General features: G+C 40.1%; 1 protein-coding gene across 11 annotated transcripts in view; it reads left to right on the forward strand.

Annotated features, from left to right (window-relative positions):
* Positions 1-15,018, forward strand: part of relch (RAB11 binding and LisH domain, coiled-coil and HEAT repeat containing) — a 47,319-nt gene that overhangs the window by 18,469 nt on the left and 13,832 nt on the right. For 7 of the 11 annotated variants that reach the window (XR_014531625.1, XR_014531626.1, XR_014531627.1 and 4 more), the window contains 8 exons: positions 497-592; positions 6,072-6,184; positions 7,588-7,678; positions 9,331-9,402; positions 11,315-11,455; positions 13,069-13,233; positions 14,274-14,421; positions 14,567-14,723. Coding sequence is in view for 8 of the 11 variants with exons in the window: in XM_083530211.1 (XP_083386337.1) it covers positions 497-592; positions 6,072-6,184; positions 7,588-7,678; positions 9,331-9,402; positions 11,315-11,455; positions 13,069-13,233; positions 14,274-14,421; positions 14,567-14,723 (983 nt within the window). In the remaining 3 variants the exon portion in view is untranslated. The remainder of the gene's footprint in view (positions 1-496; positions 593-6,071; positions 6,185-7,587; positions 7,679-9,330; positions 9,403-11,314; positions 11,456-13,068; positions 13,234-14,273; positions 14,422-14,566; positions 14,724-15,018) is intronic. The other 4 variants (XM_083530213.1, XM_083530214.1, XM_083530217.1 and 1 more) reach the window with 1 other exon arrangement.

Here is a 15,018-nt window from a genome sequence, read left to right on the forward strand (position 1 = left end):
AAACTAAGGCTACATTATACATTTGAAAACAGCGTTTTCGTCTAAAAACGCACCACGTCCACACTTTCCTAAAAGTCGTTTATTTACACAGAAACACCTGAAAACGCTCACGTCCCTGTACCCCCGCATGAGCAAAACGTAAGCTGTGTTTTCGCGGAAAAACGCCGTCTCAGCGTGGACGGAAGGTCAAAACGGAGAGAAAATAAATGTTTTCAAGCAAAAAAAATAAATAAATATATATATATTAGCATGTACGTAGTAAAAAGTAGACTCCTCAGCGCTGCCGAAAAGAGAGGCGCTAGACTGCATCTGCACGGCCGTGATTGGTTGTTACGTTGTGAGGCTACAGTTGTTGACTGTGCGACTAAACACATGCGAAACAGAGATTCCGATTCTGACATAGTTCAGAGATTGTAACGAGATTGTAATTGTATTTCTGATCTCTTGTGTTTATGGACTCCGTGTGTATGTGTGTTAACTTGTATTGCTTTGTCAGGTGTCACGTATCGCTGACAGTGAGGAGAGCGTGATGCTGATGCTGGGCCGTTGTCTGCCTCACATCGTCCCTAACGTCCTGCTTGCCAAGCGTGAGGTACACACACACACACACACACACACACACACACACATCACAACTAACCCCCTAAAAAACCCTTCTATTCACTACTCTCTTCTCATGGGCAACATCATGCTGCTCTCGTTCTTTTTTTTCTTCTTCGGTTTGAATTCGGCTCTAAATGGACGGTGTTTCCGTTTTATTTTACTAATTCTCATTTCTTGTGCCCTGTTTTCCGCTTCTATTTTTTTTCTTTGCGTTTGCTCACTTATTCACCCGCTTTGGTGCATGCCTCTCTGCTGCATTAGAGAATGGTTGTGCATCTGTGTCAGGTGAGTGGAACACGTATGCATGCTGCTTTGCCTGTCTTTTTCGCGCTCTGTGTGTGTGTGTGTGTGTGTGTGTGTGTGTGTGTGTGTGTGTGTGTGTGTGTGTGTGTGTGTGTGTGTGTGTGTGTGTGAGAGAGAGCGAGAGTGATGGACCACTGACCTTTAAGTTGCCTGTATTTTTCCTATACTTTTTTTTCCCCTGGGCCCCTGAGCAAGGCCCTCAACTTCATAGCTGCTCAGTTGCATAAATAAGATAAATCTAAGGGCATCTGTAAAATAAATTAGAAATGGGGGCTGGCCTATGCATCCATTCCAGTAAAGGAGGTGTGGCTTATTCATGAATCAGTAAAGAAGGTGTTGCTTATGCATTAATCTCAGTGAAGGATGTGTGGCTTATGCATGAATCAGTTAAGAAGGTGTTTTTTGCATAGGAGGTGAAGTAAAGATGTGGCTATTGTGTCAGTTTTACTGAAGGAGGTGTGGCCTCAGGGGGTAAGACCTGAAGTGAGTAAATGGGATGTGGCTTATGCATCAATTCCAGTAAATGAAGTGTGGCTTATGTGTCAGTCATAGTAAAGGAGGTGTGTCTTGGACCAATCTCAGTAGGCATGGCTTATACATGAATCAGTAAAGAAGGTGTGGCTTATGCATCAATCTCAGTGAAGGAGGCATGGTTTATGCATCAATCTCAGTGAAGGAGGTGTGGCTTCTGGGCTTTAGATTATCGCTAAGGAAGGGATTCTAAAGCCCAGAGGCCACATTGACATTGATGCAACTAACTGAACACTGTGTAACATCATGTTCAATAAGTTGCATTGTATTCGATCAGTGGCATCTCGTAATAAGCTTATTGTAGTTTTGTTATTAAAAGAATGATTATTTGTGATAATGAACGTTTGCATACGATCCGTAACGTGTTTGGATCGTACTTTTGCACAACAAAGCATAACATGCAGGAGGTCCGTATTAACTGTAGTTCAGTCGATCCGTTGAAATTGGCTCATGTTCAACCCTGCTTTTTTTTTTTAGAGCAAATAGTTTGGAGGACACTCACAAAACACCTACTCATTTATATTTTAACACATAGTGTTCCAAAAACAAATAAAAACCACACACACACACACACCTGTTGGGTACGTGCCACCTTTTTCTGCCTCCTAAGCCTCTGCTTTGCATAGTGGTGTTTGAGTGGAGGTAAACAACACGGGTGGGAGTGGGAAGGAGAAATTTCCTCATTCCTGTCTCCATTTAGTGGACTTTGAGCTTTGTCTGTTAATCTCAACTGTCCAACCTCTGTTCCTAATATTCAGTTTCAAGTGCTTAACTGCCCTTACTTCCTACACACACACACACACACACACACACACACACACACACACACACACACACACACACATACTACACAATCTCAGACACTCCCTCAAAGTCTGTGATATGGCAAAGACAGAACAATGGGCTATTAAGTGTTAGTTGCACACCTGTCTGCTTTACTGCAGTTACGGGGTTTTGAATTCTTCAGCACACGTTATTTAGAGATAATGACACATTTGGAAAGTGTTAATAAAAAAAAAAAAAAGTTAATGATTACCACGAAGTAAGCAAAAAGTGAACAGTGAAACAATGAAGCCTATCCAAGGCATTTCAGAATATTCCTTCCTATCAAGGAATATAGTTTGCATCTTGAGTTTTAACTAGTAAGCGAATGTAGCTGACAATTCCAGGACATTAACAGCTACGATAACGCTCATATTATTGGTCTTTTTCGTAATACTGTTTCTTCACTAATGTGTGTTGTATGAACATGAGTAATATACTTGTACAGTATGTTTGCATCCTGTCAGGTTATTCCCAGCTCTAGGCCCTGTTTTGACATCGACTCGACTGGGTCATTTGATATCCCAGCAATTTCACGCATTTCTGTCTAACTCTGCGTTTTTCACCAGAAGTGCTTCAATTTGGCAATCCCAAATTACTTTCTGAGGAAAACAATCCAAAGGGACTCGAGCTCTGTCAATTGGTGCTATGCTAGCTAATCACAGGCGTTTGTATGCTAATGTAAATCGAACACTTTTTTTTAGAATGCCTGCTCAATCCTGATTTTTCAGTTGCATTAATTCAGTCAAATTGATGCTAGACAGGTTTGGAAATTTGGAAAACGGTCCTGCTTTGGTGAGTCTGTTTACACTGTAGGCTGTGGACGTCTGCTGTTGTATCTAATCCACCTCAATGTTCGACCAGTGCATTGTGAGGTACTTTTCTGCCAACCATATTGGTAACAAATGGTTTTCTGGGTTATCATTTCTTTCTGTAAACCCGAACATGTCTGGCTGACCGATATCATCATCTCATGGAGTTTCTGAAATACCCCAGTTGGTACAACACTACCATGCCACAATCAAAGTCACCAGGATCATGTATTTTCCCTGTTTTTATGCTTGATATGAAGCTCTTGATCTGTAACTTCATGCTTTTACTTATTGTTGTGCTCTCACCTGATTAGCTGATTGGATAATTACCTGAATGTGCTGGCAAAAGATCTTCTCATGTCAGATAATCAGAATCATTCTAAAAAGCGTATCTGATTATGGTGCATTTATTTTTGTTGTTTTTATGCATTATAGAGTATTTATATAATACACTCAATGTTTATAGTGACACCTGTATACTGTGAAGGAGATGTCAAGGTTTAAATTACATGGCAATTTTATCTATAGATTGATACTATAGCGTAGTCCTATACTGTATGCCAGGGGTCATCGGTTATCCGTAGCAGATCCTAAATTGTGTTGTGTCTGTTCACAATAATTTATTGTCAGTTATTTTTCTAAACACAGTTCTTCCAATTAGCAAAACCTTAATAACAAATGGACAAGGAAGTATTTGTCTCTTTATCTTTTCCAGTCCTAATAAAATATCTATGGACTTGTTTTGTGGCGCTGGTCAAAAGTGGTAACGGGCCTTGCTGGTGAACAAAAGAAAGCAATAACTTCAAAACAGAGATGGAGGAGGGGAACAGGGTGATGATAGAATGATTATTTATAGCTGTAAGAAGAAAATTGATAACAGGAACTAACTTGTTTTGCCAACGTTCAGTGTAATTGGACACCCAAATTGAGAGAAGTGTGTGTTCTGTCTCCAGGAGATGATGAGTTTGAATGTTATTGATACAGCCACCCTCTAAGCATATTTGGCCCAGCAGTATTTACTGTTCCACTTGTCAATCACAGTGTAACCTAATGTATGCAAAAAAGGGCAGGCGGCTGCACTGTGATGTATTATGAGCGGCATTTCAAAAAGGTACCCTTGGTAGCTAGTGATTGGGGAGAGATTGGAGCTTAATGGCAAATGTCCAGATTGGAAGAAAATGAGGTAAAGTATGAGTGCAACATGTTTATTGGTTAAAAGTACAACTTGTAAAATGTTTATTGCTGATACAATGCTGTGGTATACAGTAATAATCAACTTCGGTGGCATAACAGCAACTTCACATTGGGTATTGCTACCTGACACTTGATTTTAGGATGGGAAAAGTGCAAGCTATTATACATTCACAATTAAACTGAAAATACTAACCATATTTCAAGTTGTATTTATTTTGCTGCCACTCTTGGGCCCTTGAGCATGGCCCTTAACCCTCTGTGCTCCAGTGGTGCCATATCATGGTCCACCCCATCTTCTGAGCAAGCTAGGATTCTACTCCATTCTATTCTAATCTATTACATGACATTATGACCAACTGCCTAATATTGTCTTGGTCCCCTTTTGCTGCCAAAACAGTCCTAAACCGTCAAGTATTAACAGCATTAACTTTAACCACACGGATCAGCCTTCTCTCCTCACGTGCATCAATGAGCCTCAGTCACCCATGACCCTGTCGCCGGTTCACCACCGTTTCTTATTTGGACCACTATTGTTAGACACTGAGCACTGCAGGGGAACATCCCACAAGAGCTGCAGTTTTGGAGATGCTCTGACCCAGTCGTCTAGCCGACACAATTTGTCAAACTCACTCAAATCCTTACACTCGCCCATTTTTCCTGCTTCTATCTTTAAAAAATGTTCACGTGCTGCCTAATAAATATATCCGACCCACTAACAGGTGCCATGATTAAGAGATAATCAGTGTTATTTACTTCACTGGTCATAATGTCATAATTTTATGCATGATCAGTGTTATGGAAACACATTTTTTAACAGTCTTTACAGAGTGAGCTGATCCAACCTGTTGATTATTTCAAACATCAGTGTTGATACTGGGTGTATTCAGAGTGCTGTATTTTAAAATAAATAAAATTAAATTAGCTTTACGGGGCCATATATACAGCCTTTCAAATTTATTACAGCTGTGATGACTTCCCTTCCTTTTTTCTTATTGACTGCCCGGAGCATACGGTTGCTGTCATTGCAGCAAACTTCCGCACATCAGCGTGTGGATTAGGGCCAAGTACAATGTTTCCTAACGGCTCAGTGCATTTCTCCTTCTTTCAGGTGCGGGACGCCATGACTTTTAACTCTGTTCAAAGGGAAGTAAGTAGCATAGTTGGATTCTGATGGAGAAGTTGAGAAACAGAGGGGGGTTGTTAAGAGAAAAAGAGACATCGATCCAGAACATTTGGCAGGGGAAAATGCACAAATAAACAGGCGAGGAGTGAACCTGCCGGAAGTCCCACCGCAGATTTTCACGACTTCATCAAATGTGTTTGTTTATGCCTTAAAGGTGTGTACTCTGTGCACCATTTCATAAGGCTCAATCTCACGAATGAATCCAATTTTTTTTTTATTATTATTAGTGCGAACTGAACTGATATGTCATAACTAACCGCTGCACGACCATGAAAAGACCGAAAGTGTTCGACCCAGTGATTTGATTTTTTTTTTATGATTCTGTCTGGTAGATGAATATAGAAACTGTAGAAAGGAATAAAAAAAAGCTGAACTAACATTTATTCGTGTTCTCAAGAGGACAGAAACATTGCTGTATTTTTTCTACACACCCAAATGCACACTTTCAAAACTTCTACTTCGTGCCGAAGGCGAGCGCTACGTTGTTTAGCGTGTCCGTGACCCCTGGTTTGCCTGTGTCCGCTGTTGCTTTCCTCTGGAGGTGCGAGTGTGGTTACAGGTGTGTGATCTGGCATGTGTGTGTTTAAATCTCATACCTGCATTTGTGTTTGTTTGCATTGTAGGAGCTCATTCCACTCATCCTGTGCACAGCTTGCCTTCACCCTGAGCACAAAGAGAGAGACCAGCTACTGCACATCCTCTTCAACCTCATCAAGAGACCCGACGATGAGCAGAGGTTTGTGTGTTTCTGTTTGTGAGATTGTGTTAGTAAAGAGTGGTGTTTAATTGCAGGTTTTTTCAGATGGGATGAAGATTGTTAGTGAACAGCATTTTCCAAGAGAGATTCTTTTGCAACAAACTTTAAATCACTACAGTGTATCATAGGCAGTCTTCTTATTGCCCTCTAGGAAGTTGAACCTTTGCCCCAGTTTCAAGGCTCTTGCATATTGTAATTTTTTGTTTTAGGATTGCTCTGTATTTGCCTCCTTTGCTCTTGTCCTGAACCCAGACCATTGTCCTAGTTCTTGCCAAATAAAAAAACAAACAACAAAAAATACAGTGAAGCATGCTGGTGGTAGTATGATGCTTTTTATCAGGAGGCTTCCACCACCATGCTTAACACTGTCCCCAGTGTTCTTTAAGTTCTCAGGCTGAGCATATATACAAAAAAAAAATTTTTTTTAAACTAATATGTACTTGAATATAATTTATCTATGAAGTGTCACACTGCAGCACCTGCCACATTGCTAGCAAGAACACATCACTCTGTATTGCAAACCAAAATTGCCAGAAGTATTGGGTCACCCGGTCATAAGTACGGTATGAGATTTTTAAGCATCGCATTCCACATTTAGTCACAATTTGCTCTTATTTTCTCCACTCTTCTGGGAAGATGTTTTTTCACTAGATTTTGGAGTGTGCTTATGTCCATTTGTGTTAATCAGCCACAAGAGGATTATGAAAGGCAGGTACTGATGTAGGTGAGGAGACCTGGGGTGCAGTCAGGGTTCACATTCATCCCAAAGGTGTTTAGTAGGGATGAGATCAGAGCTCTACAGCAGGCCACTCAAGATCTTCCTCTCCAAAGCTTACTTTGTGCATAGGGGCATTGCCATGCTGGAACAGGATTGGAAATATGAGTTCAAGTGAATGCAAAATGTTATTGTAGCGCATCTAAAGACGTCTCATACAACTGAGTGCCTCCAACTTTGTGGTAACAGTTTAAAAAAAGAATCACCTATAGCAGAAAAGGTCAGGTGACCCAGTACTTTTGGCAACATAGTGTAGCTTTTAAAGAATTGGGTGACAATTTCAAAACTAGCAACGACCTGTGAATGCAGGATATTGGTCACTCTGACACGAGATTGTCGAACAAAAGTAAACCCCTTATTTCCCAGTATTCCCCAGTTCCTGGATACACACCACTCATTACTCATAGCAGTCGAACATTTCGGATATTCGATCAAGCAGTTCAAGAGAAAGCTGACTGCTTTAAAACATCACTGTATTTACTCGTATTTGTAGGGAACATTGATGAACACAAAGTATAAAGTGCTATCAAGGCTGTTTTTTAAGATCGTTTTCATTTCTGTGGTGGCTGCTTCTTACACTCCACTATTGTTTCCTTGCCTCATTCAGACAGATGATCCTTATGGGTTGTGTGGCTTTTGCGCGGCATGTGGGACCGACGCGGGTGGAGGTGGAACTTTTACCACAGTGCTGGGAACAGGTCGGCATTTTCACCCGTAGGCCACACACATATATAAAACACACATACACACATACACACACACACACACACACACACACACACACACACACACACACACACACACACACACACACACACACACACATATATATATATATATATATATATATATATATATAAAATATACAGTATATTAGGGCTGTCAAACGATTAAAATATTAAAATATCTAAATGTACCTTAAATTAATGCTCTAATCAACATGGGCATGGACAAATATGGATGCTTTATGCAAATGTATGTTTATTAAAAGTGAAACCAATCTCAGCATAAAGCATGAAGACAAAATATTCTTGTAAACGTTTTACAGTTATTATGGTGTTTTACATAAATTACGCAAATCTTCAGGACATCAAACGAAACTTTTGCTACGAATGTTTCCACGGTTTTAATTGCCGGATGTGTGCATCATGGCGGATTTTGGTGCTTGATTTCAGATTTGGCAAATTTTTTTCTCTTTTCGGTGGAGTTTATTTTATTTTATATATAATTAAAGAGGTTTTAATTTCGCCTCTTTTATATTTATGGTTTTATATTTGTATATAAATGATCGCTCGATAATAGAATTTGTGCCGTTAAAATTAATTTGCATTAACGCGCTGTTAAGGCGGTAATTTTGACAGCCATAATATATAAACACAAACTGTTATATACACTGATGTCTCTAAACAGTAAATTTGGCTCTGCTTTTCAGTATAGCGCTCTGATATAAACAATCCCTAATAAAACCCAGTAATTAACAATAATTAACCCCTGAATGGAACTTGCTCAAGGTCAGCTTTAATTTGAGGGTAAGTGCATCCATTTTTCCCCCATTGTGTTTCAGTTCAGAGAATAACAACGCAAATTGTTGTTTATATACAAGTTGTATATGCTGCCAATTCCAATGTTTTAATCACTTGTCTGTATAGACGGATTAAAATGATAAAACCTTTGTTGAACTCATTACCTATATTTATAAAATGACCAAATTTGATGAATCTGCTAAAAGTAACATTAGAGTAGCATTAGTATTAAGCAAAGAGCCTTATGGCAAAAATTATAATAGATTATAGAACATTTGAAGGCAAATACTTTAGTACTTTTACTCAAGTAAAAGTTTAAAGGGAGCACTTTTACATTAACTGGAAGTAATTGTAAAAAATCCTCCATGTTACTCTGTGGCTTATATAATTCATTCATCTAAATGCCATTTTGTATCATTTGGAATACAAAAGGAAATGGAGGACCAGACACCCAGACCTCACAAGTTGTTTCCTTCTATTTACATTTGATACTCATTAAATAATTTAAGCAAAACAGAATCTTGTTACAGATGTGCACCATCTCGTTTGTTGAGCAAAGTCTGTGCGATACTCGCAGTCATACGAGTTGCCAGAAATGTCCTTGTAGTTTCACTGAATTGCGAGCGTACACCTGTTTATCTTAGCAACACCGCAATGCAGACATTTTCAGCTCTGTCACCGGCGTTGGCAACAAGGCGACCCAGGTTTGTGAGGGGAAAGCAGTGGTAAACACACTGAAGGGAAAGCAATCATGTGGTCAGGCCATGGACTCGCTCTATCATGTTGTGTCTTCTTTGACTTGGCTGTGTATTTGTGTGTATGTGCAGATTAACCACAAGTACCCGGAGAGGAGGCTGCTGGTGGCGGAGTCTTGTGGAGCGCTGGCCCCCTATCTGCCGGTAAGGCTAATTTGTCTTGCTGGCAAATAGGACGTCATACCCTGGATGACATAAATTGCATTGTACACTTGCATTATGTGGACAAACGTATTTTCTGCCATATGTGGTTCTTCCCCAAACTGTTACCGCAAAGTTGGAGGCACACAATTATATAGGATGTCTTTGGATGCAGTAGCAGTCAATTTTCTTTTCACGTGAATTAGGAAGACCCAAAAATGTAACATGGAAATATCCCTGTGAACAAAGTAATGTCCATGAACATGTGGTTTACAGGTAGAAGATCTTGAGTGGCCGGCTTTAGAGCTCTAAACTCAGCTCGACTGAACACGTTTGTGGTCTAACAGTTTAAGAACCAACAAATGGCAGAAAAAGTCAGGTGTCGTAATACATTTGTCCATATTGGAATTGGGAGGTTTTTTCACACTGCTCATTAACATTGTGAACAATTTACAATAATTATATGCGAATCTATATTTTCTGTTTCGGTCTCTGTGCTAGTTTTGGAATAGCCTGTAACAGTTACTTGGCGTAGTCCTTTTGTTCCTAAACGTCAAAAGAAAAAAAAAAAAACTTTGGCACAAGTTGTGAAAATGGTCTGGAAACTTGTACAATTCCAGTAACTTTTCCAGCGTATGTTTTCTTTAATTAACTACTCGTGTTTATTATGGGTATAACTAAAGGTTTAAATTTGTGCTCAATAAAATTGCAAAATGACTTAATGACAGTGTACTATCAAGTTACATATTATTACAGAGTTACAGTCAAGAATAGCAGGATGTTCCTGGACTACCACTTTAAGGTTTTAGGGTTTATAATTTTTCGTTTAACTCTGGCAAATCGAGAAAAATCTATTTGAAGGGTAAAACTTTGTCAGTCAAGCTTCCGTGCATACAATTCGAAAGAGAAGAACGACTTCATCTCATTTTCGACTAACAGCTACCTCATAATAGATATCTGTATAATAATATACATACAGTGGTCCCCAGAACACTGCGAATTCCGACGCAGACCCTATGGTACCTTAGTGAAATACAGACCTTACGCCAGTAAGTTGTTTCATTTTTGATTCCTACTCAACAAAAAATGTGAAGTAATGGACATAAATGCTTTTTTTAATCACCTAATGAATTTTTAATAATACAATAATGTATGTTAAAATAGTTTTATGAAATGTGTTAGTTGTTGATAGTGTAAAGCGTTATTCCTAACATTCCTGAACATTCGGTCCCGCTGCGGATTTACTGTTAGTTAGGGTTCCGAAGCGCGAATTATTGGGGGTTGACTATAAATATGTCTGTGTGTGTGTCTGTGTGTGTGTGTGTGTGTGTGTGTGTGTGTGTGTGTGTGTGTGCGCACACACACACACACACACACACACACACACACACACGTATAAATACACACACATGCATATCAACATGCATATCAACAGCCAGTAATATTTTTAAACCAAATCGGGTGTGTGGTGTACATAATATTGGAGATCCCTGTTTTATAGTCACTTTTTATTTTATGTATAACAAATCATTTTAATGAAAAACGAATGTGTTTGATTTAAATAAACACCATTTGAATTCCGATTTCATTTGAGAATTTGAGAAATTTTATATTAGAATTTCAAATTTTTTATATGTATAACTTATGAATAACTTATAATAAATAAATGCCGCATGTCCATATACAGCTCTGTCCACGATGGCTCTGTACACGTAGGGGTTTTTAAAGTGGCACATTAGTAGGAAAAAGGTTCGGATTCGGAGTGTGTGATTACAGTATATATATTACGTGTCTGTGTGTTTAGCTTAGTGATTGTGAAAGTGTTGCTACAGAGCAAATTCTTTACTTCTAATTATAACATGCTGTGTCTTTCCCTTAACCGCATTATAATAACTGTGTGTGTGTGTGTGTGTAGAAGGAGATACGCAGCTCTCTGGTGCTGTCCATGCTGCAGCAGATGTTGGCGGAGGACAAGGCCGATATGGTGCGAGAGGCAGTTGTCAAAAGTCTGGGTGTCATCATGGGCTACATTGATGACCCAGATAAATACACACAGGTGTGTGTGTATGACCATGTGTTTTGTTTTTCTTTCGGTGAATGTTCTTGTGTTTCTTTATGTCCTGTGTTCTTCCCATGCAAGGCCTTCGTGTTTCTATTGGTCTCTTTGTGTATTCTTGTGTTGTTGTTTTTTTTGTTTTTTTTTACCCTTTATTGGCTCTCTGTCTTTGTGTTTACGTTTACATTTATGGCTTTTAGATAATTTCCTTATCCATGGTGAAGTACAAAAATGCTTTTAGGTTTGTATCAATGAATAGATCCACACTGGTTCACTAGGTTGCGAACTTAGGATACCGTCAGCCCAAAACTTTTGGGAGGATGATAGCACACTTTATTTTTTTCATTTTTTTTTTTTTTTTACATAGACATAAAACAAAAATGGAAAATACACCTACTAGATATACTTTTATGGCCACTGATCAGGCATATAATTTTATTTTTTGCCATTTTTAATTAAGCGGCATCAGACGAATGTCTGCAACCGCATCTGCACTTGCATGAGAGAACCTAACTCTCCTATATCAGCAGGTGGCAGTAGTCTGTATTCGCCATCCAAACAGGGAAACTGGAAGAGCTAGATCTGTGAATATCTAAAGCATGCAGCGTTTACACAAAAAAATCTGCAATAAATATCAATATCGGCATCAGCCAGAGAAAAACCCATATCAGTCGACCTCTGAACATTATGCCCACCTGCCTAATATAATGTTGGTCCCCCTTTGGCTGCAAAAACATTTGAGCTACAGGAGCTCGTCACCCATGACCCTGTCCCTGGTTCACCACTGTTCCTTTCTTAGGGCACTTTTGATAGATACTGATTACTGCATCTTACATGAGCTACAGTTTTGGAGATGCTCTGACCCAGTCGTCTAGACGTCACAATTTGTCAAACTCGCGCTCCTTACGCTCTGCTTTTAACACATGAAGTGCCATGATGAAGATATTATCAGAGTTATTTACTTCATCGCTCATAACGTTATACCTTGTCGGTGTAAGTGCAAGTTTAAGTGTTTTAGGAAGAGGTAGGTCTTCACTCGTCATTTGAAGATAGCCAGTGATTCAGCTGTTCGGACATATACGTGAAGTTCTTTCCACCACCTCGTTGCCAGAACAGATAGTTTTGATCAGGGCAGTCCACAGGGGGTGACTCGGTAGCTAAAGCCACTTGCCCCTCTGCCCTCCTCCACTGAGGTTTCTCTCTCACACACACACAGTACAAAATGTTTATGTTCTTAGAAATAATGTGTATTTGCAAATTATAAAAGCTATTTCAGGACATTGTACCAAAAAAAATAAAAGTTTTGCCGTAAAACGAACAGGTAAATATCAAAATCTAAAACAGTAAATAGTTTATTATTATCAGCTTTTGATATTCTATCAAAACCTCTACAATAAAGTCTGAAATACCAACCTCACTGTGTCTCTTTACACTATTAATGCAGGTTTCACGTATTTAACGTGTTTATACTGTTTTATTCAAGGTCCATTCTTTTGTAATGTTTTGGGTTCTGATTAGTTGCGTGTGTGTGTGTGTGTGTGTGTGTGTGTGTGTGTGTGTGTGTGTGTGTGTGTGTGTGTGTGTGTGTGTGTGTGTGTGTGTGTGTGAAACAGGGCTTCGAGCTGATGCTGCTGTCTTTGGGAGATCTGTCAGAGAGAGTGGTCAATGCGACCCATCAGGTGTTCATTCCCGCCTTCGCAGCGTGGAGTACCGAGCTCGGCAACCTGCAGTCTCAGCTTATCCCCTCACTGCTCAACCGCATCGAGAAGCTGCTCCAGGTAACAACACTCACACACAATCACACACACAATCACACACATGCCTTCTAGATGTTTCACTAGATTTTTGGAGTGTGCTTGTGAAGATTCTTTCAGCCACAAGGGTGTTACTAAAGTCAGGTACTGATGTAGGTGAGGTGAGGAGGCCTGGGGTGCAGTCAGTGTTTATTCCAAAGGTGTTCAAACAGGTAAAAAGAGAAAGAAATCAATATACAAAGACAGTGAGAAAGAGACAGAGTAAAAAAAGCAGAGACAGAAAGAAAATGGAGGGGAAGGAAGGAATAAAGACTAGGCAGAGTTAGAACAGAGAAAAAAGTAAAAAAAAAAAAGAGAGCTAGAGAATAGAAACCGAGAGAAAGAACAAAAGCAAGATGATTAGAGAGAGACAAAAACAAAGACAGGGAGAGAGAAAGAAATAAGCAGAAAGAAATCGAGAGAGAGAGAGACAGAGAGAGAGACAGAGAGAGGGAGAGTAGAGTAGATTATAATGATAGTCATATACATCAAAACAATCCGCCGGATTTGTTCCAAATGCACTCTCAGTAAATCAGGAGTAACAGCTGGACTGCGCCGCTGAATCCGAATAAAGATCAGGTCTTACTTCAGTCACCACATGATTCAACTTCCCTTTCTCTCTCTCTCTCTCTCTCTCTCTCTCTCTCTCTCTCTCTCTCTCTCTCTCTCTCTCTCTCTCTCTCTCTCTCTCTCTCTCTCTCTCTCTCTCTCTCTCACTTTGTCTGTCTGTCTCTCTCTTGCACTTTGTCTATCTGTTTTTTCTCTTTCCCGCCCTCTCACTTTGTCTACCTCCCTGTCTCTCTGTCTCTCATGCTCTCTCTTTCACTTTGTCTGTCTGTCTGTCTGTCTCACACACTCTCACTTTGTCTGTTTCTCTTTTACTTTGCGTGTTTTTTTTCTCCAATTATTTTTGCTAACTGTTGCTCACTGTCTGTATATTGATTTCATTCTCTCTCTCTCTCTCTCTCTCTCTCTCTCTCTCTCTCTCTCTCTCTCTCTCTCTCTCTCTCTCTCTCACTCTGTAGCAGGGTGAACACAGTTTGGATGAACACAAGCTGCACGTCTTCCTCTCGGCTCTGCAGTCTTTAATCCCTGCGCTGTTCGGCGTTGTGCTCCAGAACGCACCATTCACCATCCGAGCCACACTGCTGAGTGACATCACTCCCATCGAGGGTGAACACACACACACACACACACACACACACACACACACACACACACACACACACACAGTCCTATGCACCGATTCTGTTGGGTAATTGCGCAATAATATCATTCCGAACCCTTATTGTGTGTGTGTTTGTGTGTAACCTAACAGTGACCCGGTTCCCACGCCCGGCATCTCCTCTGCAGGACGTGGCATACATTGTGGGCAGCAGGGAGCAGCTGGGTGCACTCCTGCAGCTGTATGAACATCAGCTCCAAAACGAGGGTACCACGGGGTGGGACAGCCTGCTGTGGGTGGTCAATCAACTGTGAGTCAGCGTACACACACACACACACACACACACACACACACACACACACACACACACACACACACACACACAGATTACTATATTTTACCCTTAAAATAGAAAGACACAATGAGAATGTGACAATAAGAGAAAACAAACCAGGTTTTCTTTCTCTCTCTCTCTCTCTCTCTCTCTCTCTCTCTCTCTCTCTCTCTCTCTCTCTCTCTCTCTCTCTCTCTCTCTCTCTCTCTCTGTGATGTTTGGCATGATAAGTAGTTCAAGTGGAGGGAAAAATGTATGATAAGAGTTTGGT

This window comes from Silurus aristotelis (assembly GCF_946808225.1).
Source record: "Silurus aristotelis genome assembly, chromosome: 25".
NCBI classification, from domain to species: Eukaryota; Metazoa; Chordata; class Actinopteri; order Siluriformes; family Siluridae; genus Silurus; species Silurus aristotelis.